This window comes from Mastigoproctus giganteus, chromosome 7 (assembly GCF_048544385.1).
Source record: "Mastigoproctus giganteus isolate SK-2022 chromosome 7, ASM4854438v1, whole genome shotgun sequence".
Classification (NCBI taxonomy): Eukaryota; Metazoa; Arthropoda; class Arachnida; order Uropygi; family Thelyphonidae; genus Mastigoproctus; species Mastigoproctus giganteus.
Genome location: NC_143581.1, coordinates 42555583 through 42574522, shown reverse-complemented (window position 1 = coordinate 42574522; position 18940 = coordinate 42555583). Strand labels below are relative to the sequence as shown.

The window sequence follows — 18940 nt, the reverse complement described above, 5'->3', positions numbered from 1 at the left end:
CAGTAATATTTTTAATTTCTGCAGACATAAATACAAAATCGGGTTTTGGTACAGTTCTCGAACGGACACTTGGGGTGAAATAATGGAGGAGTTTATTTTTCATAATATGAGGATCTATAACACCCCTAAAGAATTCAGTACTTCTCAAGCTCAGCTGGAGAATTGGATATCGATATTACGTTTCGAACTCTCATTGCAAACGAGATAAATCTGAAAGGACCCACCATCCCCCTTGGACGTGCAGTGATCACCTCCTGGTTACTATGTCAGCTCCTCGTTCTGTCTCTTCACTGTCTTATGAAAGTACAATACTCGAATTCACACAATTTTAATTAAATAATAATGACTGGGAAATTTTTAAATTCGCCATAGAGCCTGACTTTCATGCTTCTGTTTCTTCTCGCCTTGATACCGACGCTACATCTTATGCTGCTGACGCTATATCTTATGTTCAGAAAACACTGATAACAGCGTCGTAAAAAACGGCTAGGAAGAAGTGCGTTAATGTGAAGACTTGCTCTTTATGATCTTCGAAATTTGTCTGTTCTTAGGATACTAATTCACCAGGCGCACAGGACTACCAGAGACAAAGACACTTGTCTCCTGAAGATGTTGAGGTACTTAGTCGGTATAGTAGTCTTAAGAAGAAATATGTTAGGGCAATTGCCTCTAGGAAAAAGGAAACTTGATCTGATTTTGTTCCAAACTCTGGTAACGATAACCCGTGCGGGCTATTATACAAAATTTTGAGAAACAAACTTAAAACTAAAGTAGTCTTTGGAACCCTTGCACATAATGGTGCCGAGACTAAAAACTGGTCTGACACTGTAAGTGTTACACTTGACAACCTGTTTCCGACTGATGATTCGGGTTGTGATACCGAAATTCATAGAGGCATTCGCTCTGCAAACTCCTTGTACATATCTAATTCTTATTCGGAACCATTTACTGCTATGGATTTAGAGACTGTTGTAAAGCAGATCAATATAAGAAAATTTCCAGGTATGGATATGCTCGAGAATGTATTTATTGTGGAGACTACAAAACTTAAAACTGAAATTCTATTACAGTTATTTAACAAATTCTTGAAGGAAGGACACTTTCCGGAGCGTTGGAAAACTGTTCTTCTGGGATTGACTGAAAAGCCCAATAAACCTTCGGTCGAGCCTAGATCTTTTCGGCTAATTGCACTGCTGGCCAATTTGGGGAAATTGTTGAAAAGCCTAGTTGCCCTAAGGTTGAACTCTATTTTCCTTGAAAAAGATCTTCTTGCGTCCAACCAATATAGTTTTTTTTTTTCCAGGTCGGTCTTCCAAGGACGCCCTTGTGGATTTTATTTGTAATGTTGAAAACTCTCCGTTCAAATATACATTGGCTATATTGATAGACTTCGAGGATGCCTTTGATGGGACAGCGCCCTCGAACGTCTACGATCTGCAGAATGCCCCTCAACAGTTATATCTTATTGTCAAGAGCTACTTTACAAACCGATTCGTCACAGTCAGTTCCAAGCATAACCAGATTCTGCGTGAAATTTCTAAAAGGTGTTCTCAGGGATCCATCTTAGGATCGTCATCCTGGAATTTGGTGTTACAGGACTGGATAAAGAGAACATTTGAAAATACCAAGACCGCCTCTGGAGTAGATAGCAAGGCTGTTTCACCGGAAAAACTAGGAGTTTTCGTTCAACAAAGCAGGCAAACGATCAGAGAACACATGCAATTTACAGACACAATACACATGGGCAGTTGAAGGTTACTTTTCAGGTGACTCTAATATAATAGTTTTTTTGATCTTGCTGTTCCTACTTTATTCTTGATGGTTAGTTGGGCCAGTGTGCTGGGATACGAAATGAGACACAGGAAGCTCATGAGTGATGTCGAGTACACGTGGCTGTCCGGCGTGTGACATTTTGCTGGTTGTTCGACTGCTGTTGGGCTAGTTGCGGTAGTCTCGTAACGAAAGAGAATGGGAGTGCTTGACCATATTGGTTGTCTGAGCGGGTAAGTGGTATGGTCACCGTCCTGCCCACACTGGGTGGAAAAGTCCCAAGTTCGAAACTGGTCGACGACGTGAGAAACTTTAATGGGCTTTTTTCACTCCGTGACTGAGCTAATCTGTCTGAGGTGTAGATATTAAGGTCACCCCCCCAGGAACTGGGGTTTCACGGAATTAACAGACATAAGACACACAGCAGGCAGATAAATTTAATTTTTTCGGGTGGCCTAAAAATAATAGTTTGGTTTTTTGACCATTTTGTTTGTTATCGAGATTCTGCCATCTGCACGTCTTTCCTCCAGTCATTCTACGTTGGAAGTCGGAAATATCTGAATTTTCTTGAAAACATACAAAAGCTGACAGTACTGTGTGAAATACTGTCTTATATCAGCTGTTTCCGAAATTGAGGCATCACATGCTTCAGAAACACAAACCAATTCATTAGTACACAAGGAGTTCATTAGTTCAAACCAAACTCAGTGAAATATCAATATCTTTTTTCTTTTTTTTTTTTTTTTGCCGATGAACTTCAGTTCTTTCCAAAGAGACATGATCAATATAAAAAAAAGAGTAATTTTCTCTAGGAGGCCCTAAGGACAGTGCACATATATTCATTATTTCTTTCTGAATATTGGAACCAGCAATTCAGAGAGTCCACAGGATCTTCTCTTAGCCCGGTGATGATATAAACGAAGTTTTCCAGAAATAGCATCCCCCATAGTCAACACACAAACACTGTTCCTCATGTGTAACACTCTGTCTTAATTGGCACTTTGGACTTTCATTTCATTAGATATGGGGTGAGGGTACATGCTGCACAGTTTTACAATCGGTTGTTGTGTTAAATTTCGACAGTTCCACATTTTAACTAAGGTGTGTTTGGTCGATAGCCGTTCTATTGCGGTTTCCCTTTTTTTTATTAGTGGATTTGGTTTCTACCACTAGTTGGAAAAATGGAGTTAACGCTGTATATTGACATTGCGAAAAACTCCGCTCTTCCAACACCGAGGGAGATGTGTATGATGTGCTTCGCTGTTTCACATGGCGATGTAATGGACTATGTCACTGTGTACAGCCTGCAGTTTATTTTTATTAGTATTAACCATATGGTGCAAGGAAGCCTAAGGCTTATGCTGGACCAGCCAAAAAAAAAAAAAAAAAAATTCCCGAATTACCCTGTGAGAGAGAGAGAGAGAGAACGAGAGAGAGAGAGAGAGAGAGAGAGAGAGAGAGAGAGAGAGAGAGAGTCAAAAGTAGAAAGGAATCGCCAAGAAAGAGAAGAATGATGATATCCAGCTCAGAACCCTTGGTGCGCCAAGCTCATACTCACCAGATGTGAGCCCCTGGGGTTTGAAGATATTGCCGTGAAAAAGGTTCATTGTTCCGCCCAGAGTGACGACTTTAATCCGATTGGATATTTTTACAATGAACTTAAACGTCCGCCAGGTCAATACTCCATAAATCAGAAACCAATCTTAGAACTGTGGTGAAAAAGGCACAGACCAAAATTCTACCCTTTTTTAATCGATTTACCACCGAAGATACAATGCGAAATTTGTGCCCAAGGTGTACTTACTCGTAGTAGTAGTGGCATGTGATGCAAGAAAGGAAGCATATGAGCTTATGCAGCATCAGACAAAAAAAAAAAAAAAAATCACACCATTCCCTCCAAATGCCTGTCCAGTTCCTCCTTAAATTTATTCAACCTATCAACTTCCATAACGACAGATGGAAGTTTGTTCCAGCAATTAACCACCCGCTGGCTAAAGGCAAATTTCCGCACATCTTTTCTACATCTGTCCTTTCTTAATTTGAATTTATGCCCCCTTAGGTTGGTAATCTGAATAAGTGGAATTTTCCCATCAGAATTCAGCGTGCTCAACCCATTCAAGGCCTTATACACCTCAATCAGATCACCGCGCAGGTGCCTAGTCTCCAGCCACTGCAATTTGCAGAACTTAAGCCTCTCTTGGTAAGAGGATCCCTTCATTCCCTCACCAATCTTGTTGCCCTTCTCTGTACACGCTCAAGCAAATCTACATCCTTCCTAAAATGAGGCCTGCAGACCTGCACGCAATACTCAAGGCGTGGCCTGACCATTGCCTTATACAGAGGGACAATCACCTCCTTCTCCTTGCTAGCAAAATCACCTCCTTCTCCCTGCTATATCATTGACAAAACCCCATGACCTGACCATGCAGCCTGGCTGCATTGGTCAGAAAACTTCATATCTGACTGTACAATTACTCACAGATTTTTTTCATTTTCTACCACCTTAAGTGTAGCACCACACAGTTGGTACGTTTCTCTGGGGTTACTTCTATCCATATGCAGTACTTTGCATTTGTCAATGTTAAACTTCAGTTGCCACTTCTTAGCCCATATACCCAAATTATCTAGATCCTGTTGCAGTAGCACACTGCCATTGCTGTCATTAACAACCCTGCCAACCTTTGTATCATCTGCAAACATCGACATTAAGCCTGATATATCTTCATCAATATCATTAATAAGTATACAAACCAACAATGGACCCAACACCGACCTGTGGGACTTAACTAATAATATTAGTCCACAAAGAGCAGCGCCCATTGATTGCCAACCTCTGTCTTCTGCCACTCAACCATCCTTTTATCCATTATAGCAACTTACCCTTAATACCATTCTGTTCCATGTTTCTACAGTAGTCTTCCATGCACAATAGTGTCAAAAGCTTTCCTGAAATCCAAATATATGATATCAAAATTATTTTTTGCATCCAGTTCCTTTGTAACCACATCATAATATCCTATCAAATTTGTCAGACAAGACTTTCCTTTAACAAACCCATGCTGTGTCTGAATTATTGCTGCAGTCTTGTCTAGATGATCATGCAATGCATCTTTAACCAGTGACTCCATTATTTTACCCGGAACAGAAGTTAACAGAAGTTACAGTTACTTGCAAACTGTACACATTTTTTTCTCTACTTTTGCACAGGACACTCTTAGAAATTCAAATACTAGAAGTGTTTCTCTGATTGGGAGTGAAATAATTTAATGGTGCTGAAGAGAATTCGGAAAAGAAATTGTTGCGATTATGCTGATAGCATCTATCAAATTATAGTAATGAAACAGAAAAGAGGACATAAAACGTTTAGCCATGATAATAAATGAGAACATCCTTGGTTTCAAGGCAGTTGCTACAGAGTCGAGAATCTGAAATCTCCGGTGTTCAGGAAGTGGTTAAAAGGATGAAGTAAATGCTTCGGTTCCGACCACTGGTTGGAAAAATGTAGTTAACTCGTTGTAAGTGTGACGACTCTGCCAGAATATAATGTACTCAATACTTAAGAAATTATGCAAGATCATCTCGATATGCGTGGAAATATAAAATAATGTCCGCATTTATTTGTTAATGTAATATTCTGTCTAATTAATGAGATTAGCTGCTATTGAAATTGTTGTGGGACTGGATGCAAAAATAATTTTGAAATCATACATTCAAATTTTTGTAGCACTACTGATACTGTTCTATATGAAGGATTGCTGTACAAATTGGACCAACGTGCATTAGGGGAATGTTATTGCTGAGGGTAAATGGTCGGTTAGCTGGTAGGAGACAGCGAAGGACTATGAATGGCCACTATTCTTCATGGATTGCCCATGAAAACAGTGGTTAACACAGTTAGTGTTATCGCGGTTCTCCCGGCAGGCACTGGATGGAAAAGACCCGAGTTCGAATCTCGTCAATGATATGAGGAATTCTTATGGATCTATTTCAGGACATGACTGATTTATTTGGTTTCAGGCGAAGGTAGCATGTTTTTAACTCCTTCAGCTGGGTTTTTCGCGAAGTAGGTCAACTACAGACAACACGCAGTTTGCAGACATATATGACGCAACATGGCCCAAGTTGCTGATGTGACTGAAACACTCAATCACCCAACCTTCTTTAACGACTATTACGAGGGGTGGGTGTCCAGAGTCGTTAGTGTTGGGCATTTTACTGCTTGTAATATTTATTATTGATGTCATGTAATATTTCAATTTTAATATCCAAGTTTACTGGTCAGATCAAGGTTTGTCAATGGCATTACTCTAATCATGCTATTTCAAGTTGTAGAGATACTAGTAATGGGCTCCAAATGGCAATTGAAGTTTATCATTGATAAATGTAAGGAGTTACAGTTTGGTACCAGAATAGTCTATCATTATGGTGCATATCATTCAATGTAATTTGTAATGAAAAATATGCAGAGATAATTCTGCAGTCAGAAATTAAGTTCTGTGAGCATTGTGGATAAACTACTAGAAAAGCTCATGGAGTTCTTGTGATAATTTGCAGCCATTTTCCCTCTAGGAACAAATGAGGTAGTCCCATTGTATATATAACAATGGTTAAGCCACATCTTCTATGCTTCACAAATCATACACGATGCAAGTAATTTGGAAACCCATTAGAAATGATGCAGTTCTCTTGGATAGGAGATCCAAGGAACATAAATCGTATTGGACGTCGAGAAAAAAAGAGGGTATCTTTACTAAGGGAAACATGAATTTTGTATATTGCAACATTTACAAGATCGGCATCTGTTTGTTGACCTGATTGAAGTGGTGCTTTGATAAACTAGATATCGATGATATTTTTGTAGTTTGTGTAATGACGCTCGGAATAGGACATAAATTACAATTAAAATTGGATGGTTGTAGAACAGGAAATATTTCGTCTTCAGTCAGTGACGCCTTCTGAACAACCTTTTACAGAATTTTTATTATAGAATTTCTCAATTAATTTGAAGACTGGTGGCCAAACTGTTTGACGGAGGTATACATATTAAGTAGCTAAAAGTGTGTTTTATTTTTGCCTGATGGTATCTATCAGGGTTTCTTGGAACTGCAAGAATTTGGCGAACGCCAAATTCATGAAGTTCCAAACTGATGTTTTTCATATAAACTCTATTCGTTCATTCACCTTTAGTACAAAAATTAATTTATTCTTTATGTCTAAGAACAAAATGAGATTTATATTGGAAAAGTTAACATTGATATAGGAAGCATATTTTATTTTTGATTTAAACTGCATCAATAAGTGTAATTTTTTTTTTTTTTTTGATTATGAGAAACATTTAACCAATTATCTCATTATACCTGTTGGAAAATATTGCTTGTTTCCTTTTATTTTTATCAATACATATTCGAATAACGTGTACTAATTAATTCAAATAAATACAAACACTAATCTTTTCGTTTTGTAACGCAATGTAAAGGGGACAGTAAAGTGACATTGACCTAAGATAATCTTTGGTTTTTAAGATTTAATTTAATAAGTAATCCCTTTATGCTACGTACAAGTTAGCGCAAACGCATGATATTAGTACACAGCCAACTGTGAACTAACAAATTTTTGCAGCTTGAGCCATAAGCCCTTAATGCATCGTAATTCATTTTTATATGGGTAGAAAGAGTGAAGATAAGAATCACAGAATTTAACTTTTATACAATTGTTTTAAATTTAACTCGTATTATGCGTTTGAAAAGATATCATCAATCATAAAATGCAAAAAATCAATTTTTTATTTAATTTTTGTGAATTAGTATATTAATTATGGACGGGTTTCAAATTGTTTCCTTTCTTAAAGTTCCCAGCGTCCTCTATGTAAGCGCCTTTAGATTGTATTGTGTTGTTTATTGTGCCGGTGTTTGGTTTTCTCGTTGAAATCTGTTTTCATCAGAGTAGTTGAACATTAATTTTTAAAGATGGTAAGTGCCCATTATGAACTATTTTCAAATGATCTTATTTATATATTGTTTTTTTTTTTTTTTATGCCTGTAGTAATTGAAGAGCTTTGTTAGTCATAACCCTCTTCTGCCTCTAACTTTTGCTGCGTCGGATTTTGAAATTAAAAATGCTTTTATTATTACTGATAATGATTATTGATTAGATTAAATAACATATTGAAGAACTATAAATAATAAAGTTGTTTATTAATTACGTGTGACGTAGTTACGCGAAATTGGTACAAAGGTGATATTTCAGAACTTGCCGGGTCGTATACATTACACCAATACATAGCTGATATGATCCCCCTCACCTGGCTGTCAAACTTAAGTCAACACAAACGAAATTTAAATCATTCACGTGGTATTAAATTTTTTTGAAATCTGTGAATAATCACCACGTATCCTTTATTCCTAAATTACATAAGATTATTGAGTATTTTCCGAAACAAGTATGAATTATGCTATAACTTTTGTAGAGAATGGATGGGTGAAATTGAATTTTTTTTTTTTTTTTTTTTTTTGTCTGTTGCTGGTGCTGATAATCTTGCTTTCTTTCATCATATGTCTCTATTAGTGAGTTCCCTGCATTATCTAGATGGCTTCCTCGTGTCACTTTGTTAGATGTTTTTTACAAAAAAAATAAAATAAAATAATGTAAATAAAACCTAATCAGGATTCTTGAACAGTGTTACTTTTAACAGAATTTAATATCAATTTATTTTCCATTGATTTTGTTAAGTTATTAGTAAAGTGGAAATCAGCAGGTTAGATGAAACCTATAAGACAAGAATTCCTAAAAACATATTTGTGCGGAAAAGTGCATAGTTCAGCAAAAGCTTATGGCTTCCTTGTATTATATGGCTACTAATATAAGGGCTGTTTTAGTTACTAAGGTTAAAAAAAGGCACACATCCTAATTCTAGGTCATCAAATACTGACATAAAAATATCAGAAACTTGGTGACACTCAGATATAGGGAATGTGGAATTTGAATGCGTATGCAGAAAGGAGAACAGGCATGGCAGGAGTTATGCTTATTGGTAAGGACTTAGATTCTAAAACAGTATATCCATTTGACAGTATTACACCGACAACCCAACTGGGTTGTCGGTGTAATACTTTCAAATGGATCGGTGTAATTAATCAGGTCGGTGTAATACTGATTAATTCAGTGTTTCTCAAATTTTTCATTGCTGCAGCACTTTTAAAGATGCTAAAATTTTGCGGCACACTACGTAGTTCAATCACTACTATACTTATAATATGAGTATAGTAGTGATTGTATAACTTCCCTTATGAATAACTTCCTGTTTGTGAATATATTATATTCAAAAAAGGCAAGTTATTTTTGTTGGGCATATTTAACAGTACTTTTTTTTTTATGTAAACCCCAAACATGAGAGATATTGAGAAGACGAAAGAAGATATTTGTTGACATTGGACTTGAACTTCTGTAGACTATAATTTACAGGAAATACATATGAAGGAAGGTTGTTTCAGAAAACAGCAGTTGAATGAATAAACGAGGAAGATGAAAAGTTGGTTCTGTGAGTTTGAAGTTGTACAGTAAATGGATGTTGGCTGGTGGCGGCACGTGTGCGGACTGTTTTGAAAGAGAGAGCGGGAATTATAGAAGCCAATTCGGAAGAACAGTGCCCATGGAAGTAACTGGAGAAGAGGCATGCAGCAGAAACAGTACGTCTGTGAGACAGCGAGTGGAGAGACTGTTAGAGATGAATCATTAATTATCCTAACTGCCCTCTTCTGAATGGAATTAAGAAGCCTGAGAGGGGTTTTGGGGGCACCACCCCAGATGTGGGAACAATATTCCATGGCAGGGCGGATTTGCAATTCATACAGAGTGAGCAGCAGTTTGGAAGAAAAGTAACGCCGATAGTGAAAGAGAAAACCAAGTTTTTTAGATGCAGAGAAAGCAATATTTGTAATGTGCTTGTGCCAAGAGAGATTAGAAGTCAGGGTAATCCCCAAGAGATATATCATTTTGCCTAGAAATCGGAGTGTCACCAAAGATAAGCATAGGAGCAGAAGAATCCTTTTTGCAAGATATAAGACAAGACTGAGTTTTAGAAGGGTTGAAATCAACTAAGTTGTCTTTTCCCCACTGGAGAATTACCTGAAGATCGGCATTTAAGGAATTGGTAGCAGAGTTTCGAGAAGTTGAAGCTGATTGAGCAGGGCAAGGTTTCTCAAAATGGAAAGTAGAATGCAATGTGCTGTCATCGGCAAAACTATGGATAGGATTTCCAGTCAATGGAAGGTCATTAATATACAAGAGGAAAAGAGTTGGGGAAAGAACCGAACCTCAGGGGACACCGGCATTAGTGGAGAAGTTAGAAGACAGTGAGCCATCTACTATCACCCTCAGGGAGCGATCAGAGAGAAAACTCGTAAGAGTTGGCGGTTAATTGATTTCTCCATTACTTTAGAAAAGAGTAGAAGTAATTGCAATAGGATGATAATTAGGTGGGAGGGACTTGTCACCCTTTTTAGGAACTGGCTGGATATGAGCAAATTTCCAGGCAGAAGGAAAAACACTTTGCAATAAGAAAGTGAAAAAAGGCAGCAAAGAACAGGAGTAAGTTCAGGAGCACAGGTTTTAAGAACAAGTGGAGAAATACCATCGGGACCTGGAGCTTTCTTAGCATCAAGATTCGTCAAAATCCTTCTGACATCCTTTTGACGGAAGACCACAGGAGGCATTGAATGGAGCATGTTGGGAATGGTGGGAGGTGTTTTACTAAAATCATTAATACACGAGTTGGAGAAAAAATGGGATGCTTGCAAGTCAGCTTTATCCTTGGCTGAAGTGACAACAGAACCATCTAGTTTGGGCAGAGATGGGCAAAAGTTGCAGCCAATAGCTGTAGCAAGAGACCAGAATGCTCGGCTAGCATTCTGGTTTTCTACTCTTAGCCTGTTCCAACTCTAGGTTGGACTGATTAATAACTGTTTTACAATTGTTGCGAGCTTTGGTGTAGGCAGAAAATGAAACTGATGAATTAGAAACAAGCCAATTACGATATGCAACATTCTTCTCTTGAACAGCCTTCGCACATTTATTGGAAAACCAAGGTTTAGATAAAGGACGAGATTTTAAAATGGAGTATGGGATAAAAGATTCCATTCTTGCAAGAATAATTTCACTGACTCGATCTAAGCAAACGATTCTAATCCGACCAAGGAATAGAAATCTCGCAGGATATCCCATTTTGCATTCTTGTAATGCCAAATAATACAAGTTTGGGAATTGCCATGAGATAAAGGCTCCATTGGAGAAGAGACAATCACCAAGTTGTGATCTGAGGTGCCTAAAGGGCCTCTCATTTCAACCGTGTACTTAGAAGGGTTGTTTGTGAGAAAAAGATCAAGTGTTTCACCTGTATTATTAGGATTGTCCGGTATTCTTGTAAGTATATGAACAATCTGTGCAAGGTCATTAGTAATTGCAAAAGCCTCAGCATCCCAACCAGCTGGGTCAGTGTGACTAGAAAACGGAAGCCAGCTGAAGTTGTGAACATTAAAATCACCAAGGAAAATTACCTTGCTGTTAGGAAAGTTGGACTGGAGAAAGTCAAGTTGCAAAGAGAGGAAGTCAAAGAGCTCCAAGTGATTAGTGGAGTTGGGAGAATGATAGAGACAACAGATGAATTTGACACAATGAGGTAGAGAGATTTTAAGCCAGAGAAGATCAAAGAGAGGAGATTCCAAATTGCCAAGTTTCTGACACAGAATATCAGAACGGACATATGCACAAGTACCACCTTTGAGGTGAAAGGAATCATACAGCGAATAATTTGGCCATCTGAGATGAGCAGTAGTTGAATCAACCGATAACTGAGATGCTGTCAGAAAAAGTGCATGGGGTTTGGCAGACTGCAAGTGGAAATGGACGTCGTTGAGATTGGAATTGAGACCACGTATATTTGTGAAATGAATTAGGAAGTGCTTGGGAGGTTTAGATCTTTTCGCAGATAAGCTTGCTCTATTAGTTTGACAATGCATGGTGTATTCAATAGTAAGAAAAAGTGGGTGGGACATGCTGTATGAAGTAATGAAATTTTTGGATATGGCATACACATGGTAAGAATATACCCAGATCCTTGACATAACGTGGCCTCGACGGTGCTCCCCGCATACACACTACTCGGACTTGCGTCAGTCATTATCTGGCAGAGTAGAGGTAGCAAGATTATACACTAGTTGATCCGGAACCTCCTAGAGAGTTACCAATAGGTTCGGTCCAGTGTACTAACTAGCGGCTGGCCTGCGAACACCGTTTTAGAGCTGTACCCTTGAAATGTAAGGAATATTGGATTTCATCACAATGTTCATCATAACCTCAAAAGTCATCAATCATAGTGCATGATGTAAGAGATAGGGAATGGGTTGACCGTAACTTAGCTCTAGAGACTAAACATGGGTTCCACCACTTCAAGCTTCCAATAAGCAAAATGGTGGTATTGCACCGGTTGATGAGAGTCATCTACCACCTAGTGCTGCCTGGTAACATAGAGGGGGCGGCATTCCTCCATGTGGTGCGAATGCCACACCTCGACACTTGCTTACGTGGGTTCACACCTGGGTGGTCACCCACCATGTGCATGGAGGTTATACCCAGGTTTATTAACAGTCCCACCATTGTTAAGGTGGAAGCAGAGGATTTGGCTGTCACAGACCGTCCGGACTTCGCCAAAATTGGGTCCACTTGACTTGAGTGTCACGCGAATATCAGTTCCATCAGCGTTTTAGACTCCCTGGTAGCAAGTACAGCTTGTCTGGCATATATGAGAGAATGTCTGTGACAACCTCAAGGACTTATTGTGTAGTATAGGTGAACAGATCTAGTATTAGGAATCAAAATGTGGTGTTACATTGACTGCCATCGGCCCAGCGTAAATAAATGAATTTCTTGTTTGAATACGAAATTTTTAGAAATCTTCAAGTACCGTGTTAATGGACTAGAAAGGAATAGCGAAAGCTTAAAAAGCGGTACTCACCTTGAAATTAATCTGCGATGGTTTACTTAGGAAGCGTGGTTAATGTTTAAGTTGAATTGTTGAATTGAAAATTAAAAGGGAGGGAAGTAGATAAAAGTTGACTGAGTTAAATAGGCGCAAGGAAATAGAAGTGTACACATCCAATCCTTGGTTGTCATCGAAATAAAGAGAAGAAGGAATGATTAAAAACTATGTAAGATTCATCGGATTCACTTACATAGTTTTTAATCATTCCTTCTTCTCTTTATTTCGATGACAACCAAGGATTGGATGTGTACACTTCTATTTCCTTGCGCCTATTTAACTCAGTCAACTTTTATCTACTTCCCTCCCTTTTAATTTTCAATTCAACAATTCAACTTAAACATTAACCACGCTTCCTAAGTAAACCATCGCAGATTAATTTCAAGGTGAGTACCGCTTTTTAAGCTTTCGCTATTCCTTTCTTGTTTGAATTAATTTTTTTTTTATAAAACTTGGATTTATTATTTTTTTTTACTTGAATTATCCACTGCACACTTGAAGCATTCACATGGCACACAAGTTGAGAAACACTGGATTAATTTGGAGGACATAAGCATTTTAAAACAAAAGTGAGAGTAAGAGTACATTATAGGTTAAAGTATAATGTACAGTGATGAGTATAATGGACAGCTATATAAGACAAACAGAATATTTTACCAAATCAACATGTTGTTTTATGGGAAATTTTAATTTTCAACATATTAATTGGCCATATGATTTGGTTGCTCACTTCACAGCAGAAAATTTTGGGATATGCTGGTGTACTGCTTTTTGCAGCAATATGTTATAAAGGGTAAATGAGAAATCTGTGTATCTTGATTTGATTATTAGTGGTAGTTCATCACATATAAAGATTCTTCATGTAAAGAAACCACTTAGTGGCAGTGGGCATAGTTTATTAATATGGTATTTATTTAAAAAAATGGTTGCTTGAAGGGGTAAAGGTTGGTAGTTATGCTTTATTGGCATATCAGCTGCAATGGCTATAATGTGCCAAAGGGTAAAATAAGGACATTTTGATTTCACAAAGGTGGTATTAGATGTTTAACTGCTTTTTAGTAAGATCAGCTGTGTTTTACGAATATAAATGCCAAATGGGAAGTAATTCTGGAAACTACTAAACTATCATTTTATATTAGCATAGAGGTATTCTTCAAGATGGCTATCAAATGAACTGATGAAGAAGAGCCCAACAAGCACAATTGTTATGGCATCTAAGAAATCTGACTTGGTGATGTAGTGGCTGTGAAGTTAAATACCAGTTCTTTTTTTTTTTTTTTTTTCTTTGTTTTTCAAATGCTGTGATCTGTATCTTGCAAGGATTGCCTAACTTTCAATAAAGGCAGCACAATGGACTTAGTAGGAACACTGAAGGATCTAGAGCATTATTGGTTGATATGTGACAAAGAATAATACTCAAACAATTAATATCTGGCTTTTATTAGGATAGTGCAGAATTAATGATACACGTAGAGCAATTCATAATTATTTTTTATTCAACAGCAATACCACAAAATATTCCCTTTTAATTGACCAGGGAAAGAAATATTTGATGGTTGTGCATTTGTAGAAACACTATACTGTTTATTTTGTGAGCCTTGTTTGCTTGCATATTTTTATTGCAAGTAATCCATTATAATTTTGCATGTTTGTTTTTGCTAATGTGAATAATTGATTACCAATGGAATCTTTCTGAGCATCTTGGCTAAAATAATAAGTAATTTGTGTTAAACTTCTCTGGCTAGTGCAATAAAAAGAACACAAAGTGAAGGAGCTCAAAAATGGTTTTAATTTTTATTCAAAATAATCACCACCTGATTGAATGCACTTATTACACTGTTCTAAAAGTTTTTAAAAAGAGTCAGTGAAGGTGTATAATAAAACGTTCAATTTGCTTTGCTTGTTACGTTTTTCTTTGTACTCAGTATCCTGAAATCTCTTTCCTTTCAGTACAGTTTTCACTTTGGGAAAGAGGAAGTCTGCTGCACTGTGCTAGATTGGGAGAGTAGGGCAAATGGTTGATCTGTACAATACCATGTTTCATCAGAAATGTCTTCAGAACAAGTGTGGAATGGGTGGTGACATTGTCTTGCAGCAAGAACCAGCTGCCTTTAACTCCAAATTGTGGTCTCACCTGGTAAATGCACTTCAGTAGTCTTTGAAGCACCTGTACATAGAATGCCCCATTGACTGCCTCCTCTTCGGGTACAAATTTTTTGTGAATTGTATCCTGATGTCGAAAAACAAGATCAGCATCATCTTGATTCTGGATTTCTGTAAACCAAACTTTTTGTGCTTAGTGATGATCAGATTAGATCCTGCTCAGATAGCAAACAAACTGAATGAGTATTTTGCATCTACATTCACACGTGAGGAATCATTACAGTTTGAAAATGGAAGGTGGTTATCAAATTGTAGCAGTGTGCTTAATGATTTTGTAATAACTGAGAGCAAAGTGGAGGAGAAATTGTTGAAGTTAAACATAAGAAAGGCACCTGGGGCGGATGGGATCTATCCAGTTATATTAAAGGAGGCGGCAAAGCAACTAAGCAAACCCTTAGCCATAATTATGAGAGCATCCTTGGATTCAGGGGAGGTTCCCACGGACTGGAGATGTGCAAATGTATCCCCAATTCACAAAGGAGGTTCGAAGGGTGACACGAATAATTACAGACCAGTTAGTTTAACTTCTGTTCCGGGTAAAATAATGGAGTCACTGGTTAAAGATGCATTGCAGGATCATCTAGACAAGACTGCAGCAATAATTCAGACACAGCATGGGTTTGTTAAGGGAAAGTCTTGTCTGACAAATTTGATTGGTTATTATGATGTGGTCACAACGGAACTGGATGCAAAAAATAATTTTGATATCATATACTTGGATTTCAGGAAAGCTTTTGACACTGTTGCGCATGGAAGACTACTGTACAAATTGGAGCAGAATGGTATTAAGGGTAAGTTGCTACAATGGATAAAAGGATGGTTAAGTGGGAGAAGACAGAGGGTGGTAATCAATGGGTGCTGCTCTTCGTGGACTAATGTTATTAGTGGAGTCCCACAGGGTTCGGTGTTGGGTCCACTGTTGTTTTGTATATTTATCAATGATATTGATGAAGGTATATCAGGCTTAATGTCGAAGTTTGCAGATGACACGAAGGTTGGCAGGGTTGTTAATGACAGTAATGGCAGTGTCCTACTGCAACAGGATCTAGATAATTTGGGCAGATGGGCTAAGAAGTGGCAACTGAAGTTTAACCTTGACAAATGCAAAGTACTGCATATGGGTAGAAGTAACCCCAGAGAAACGTACCAACTGTGTGGTACTACACTTAAGGTGGTAGAAAATGAAAAAGACCTGGGAGTAATTGTGCAGTCAGATATGAAGTTTTCTGAGCAATGTAGACAGGCTGCTAGGGCAGGTCATGGGGTTTTGTCAATGATATATAGGAATTTTGCTAGCAGGGAAAAGGAGGTGATTGTCCCTCTGTATAAGGCAATGGTCAGGCCACGCCTTGAGTACTGCGTACAGGTCTGGAGGCCTCATTTTAGGAAGGATGTAGATTTGCTTGAGCGTGTACAGAGAAGAGCAACACGATTGGTGAGGGGAATGAAGGGATCCTCTTACCAAGAGAGGCTTAAGTTCTGCAAATTGCAGTGGCTGGAGACTAGGCACCTGCGCGGTGATCTGATTGAGGTCTATAAGGCCTTGAATGGGTTGAGCACGCTGAATTCTGATGGGATCCTCCCACTTGTTCAGAATACGAACCTACGGGGACATAAGTTCAAATTAAGAAAGGATAGATGTAGAATAGATGTGCGGAAATTTGCCTTTAGCCAGCGGGTGGTTAATTGCTGGAACAAACTTCCATCTGTCGTTGTGGAAGTTGATAGGTTAAATAAATTTAAGGAGGAACTGGACAGGCAATTGGAGGGTATGGTGTGATTTTTTTTTTTTTTTTGGCTGATGCTGCATAAGCTCCTACACTTGCTTTCTTGCATCAAGTGCCACTACTACTACTACTACTATCTTGAAGTCCACTGCATGCTCTCATACTTTGCCTCTGGATCATACTGAAATACCTGACACTCATCTCCAATGACAATACAGTCGAGGAAATTAGGATTACCTTGACAAGTTGGGATGAAATCTTCAAATGGTGAGATTCTTTGTTGCTTCTGCTCATCCATGATTGTGTGCGGCACAAATTTTGCACAGACCTTTCTTTTCCCTAAATCTTCATGCAGAATTTGAGAATCATCTCTGTATTCATATCCAACTCATCAGTCTGCAGGCCATACGGTGATCTCTTGCCATAATTTACAAAACTTTTGCAACTCTGGCCTCGTTTTGAGAGGGTGATGGATGCCCACTTTCTCATTTGTGTCTTTGAATGTTATACCATTCCAACACACTGATACAACTTAATGTTTCATCACCGTAAACAGTTTTTAACATTTCATTTGTTTCTGTTGCAAATTTTCCAAGTTTAAAGCTGTAGATGATTTTCATTCATTGTTCCATTGCAAAATTGTGACACAGAATGCTAATGCTATTAATGAAACTGATTGTTACTTTCAGCCTGTCAGCTTACTGGACAGTCTCTATACTACCATCTGTTGGGGGAAGTTTGAATTACAACATGCCACTTCTGTTTATTTTTTAACTCATCGAATATGAACAGCACCAGTCTGGAAACTTTATTGCCACATCTCATATAAAATTATGAATAATAAGCAATGTTAATTTATTCAAAGAATTTAAATAGACAGTAATGAGTTGGCCAATTTTGAAGTGTCATTGTTTTACATATGCTTATTCAGTTTATTTTGGAAGTTTGCATTAAACCTAATTTGTTAATGAATGTGATGTTTTCTATGGTTGAAGAAAAGTGAATAACTGAATATCATAAAAAAGGATCAGAAATATTCATTTGCGATTTTTGCTTTAAAAACAACCACAAGAGTTTACATGGTCCAGTCACATTATTATGACCACCTACCTAGTATCCAGAATATGCACCTTTTGCAGCATGCAGGAGGTTTTGCGCTTAATACGCCACCGTCCATCCACTCGGTGGAGCAGAAACCGTGACTCATTGGAGAAGGCCACCTATTGCCATTCGGCTGGGGTTCAGTGTCAGTATTGCTGTGCAAACCAACGGCGTTGTTTGCGATGAACGGCCATCAGCATGGGTGTTATCACCAAGCATCTGCTCCAGAGCCCAATGTGCAACAGGGTTCGCTGCACTGTCGTGTTGGAGATCTTTCTGGTGGCCCCGCGGTTCATTTGGATGGCCAGTTGAGCAACAGTAGTGCGTCAGTTGGTCCTGACCAACCATTTCAGCTGACATTCACCTCTGGGATCAGTGGTTCATGGGGTTCCACAATTGGCACATAGTCGTCAAAACTGTCCCATTCGTTCAGCCCTGATACACTTTCACCACTGCAGCACATGAGCATTTCACAAAGTCCGCTGTTTTGGAAATGCTTTCACCCTCTGGTCTGATAGCCGATGATCATGTCTTTTTCTAGGTCTGATAGGTTGTGTGCTTTGCCCATGATAGAGGCTGTTACTGTGTTCACGGATGCCAAACATCAAACCTTATATGCTTGCAGTGTGTGAACTTGACACATGCACTATATGATTCACTAGGCGTGTGTGATGTCTGCATTTGGGGGGAGTGGTCATAATATTGTGGCTGGACTCTGTATAATTTAATCCTTCTTAATTAAGCAATAATTATTCCTTGTTTCTTCATATGTGGAATTCATTTGGTTGTTTTAAGCAATTTTTGCTATGGAAGGAGGGAATGATACTATAAAGATAGTTAAGACTTATTGTAATGAAGTAGGCTCAACTAAAAAAAAATAAATCTGAATGTGTGTCTGTTCACTTTGCTTCTGTTGTTGGCCAATAATTTGAATGCATTTTATAGTCTGATAACACTTTTCTAACTAACATGATTCTCATTTTCATTTCTCACGTCTGTTTACTTAACTGTATATATCAACATTAGCATTAGTAGAAGCATATGATGCAAGAAAACAAGCTTATACAGCATCATCCAAAATAAAAAAAAATCCAATTTCACTCCCCTCAGGTGATTAATCTGGGCAGGAGGAAGAATCCCATTGGCA

The 18940-nt window shown here is 38.2% G+C and overlaps 1 protein-coding gene across 1 annotated transcript in view; it reads left to right on the top strand.

The window, feature by feature from the left end:
- Window positions 1–7634: 7634 nt before the first annotated feature.
- The window catches only part of SmB (small ribonucleoprotein particle protein SmB), a 62876-nt gene continuing 51570 nt past the window's right edge, over window positions 7635–18940 (top strand). Inside the window, exon 1 of the mRNA XM_090376869.1 lies at window positions 7635–7739. Coding sequence (XP_090232995.1) covers window positions 7737–7739 — 3 coding nt within the window. The 5' untranslated portion in view covers window positions 7635–7736. The remainder of the gene's footprint in view (window positions 7740–18940) is intronic.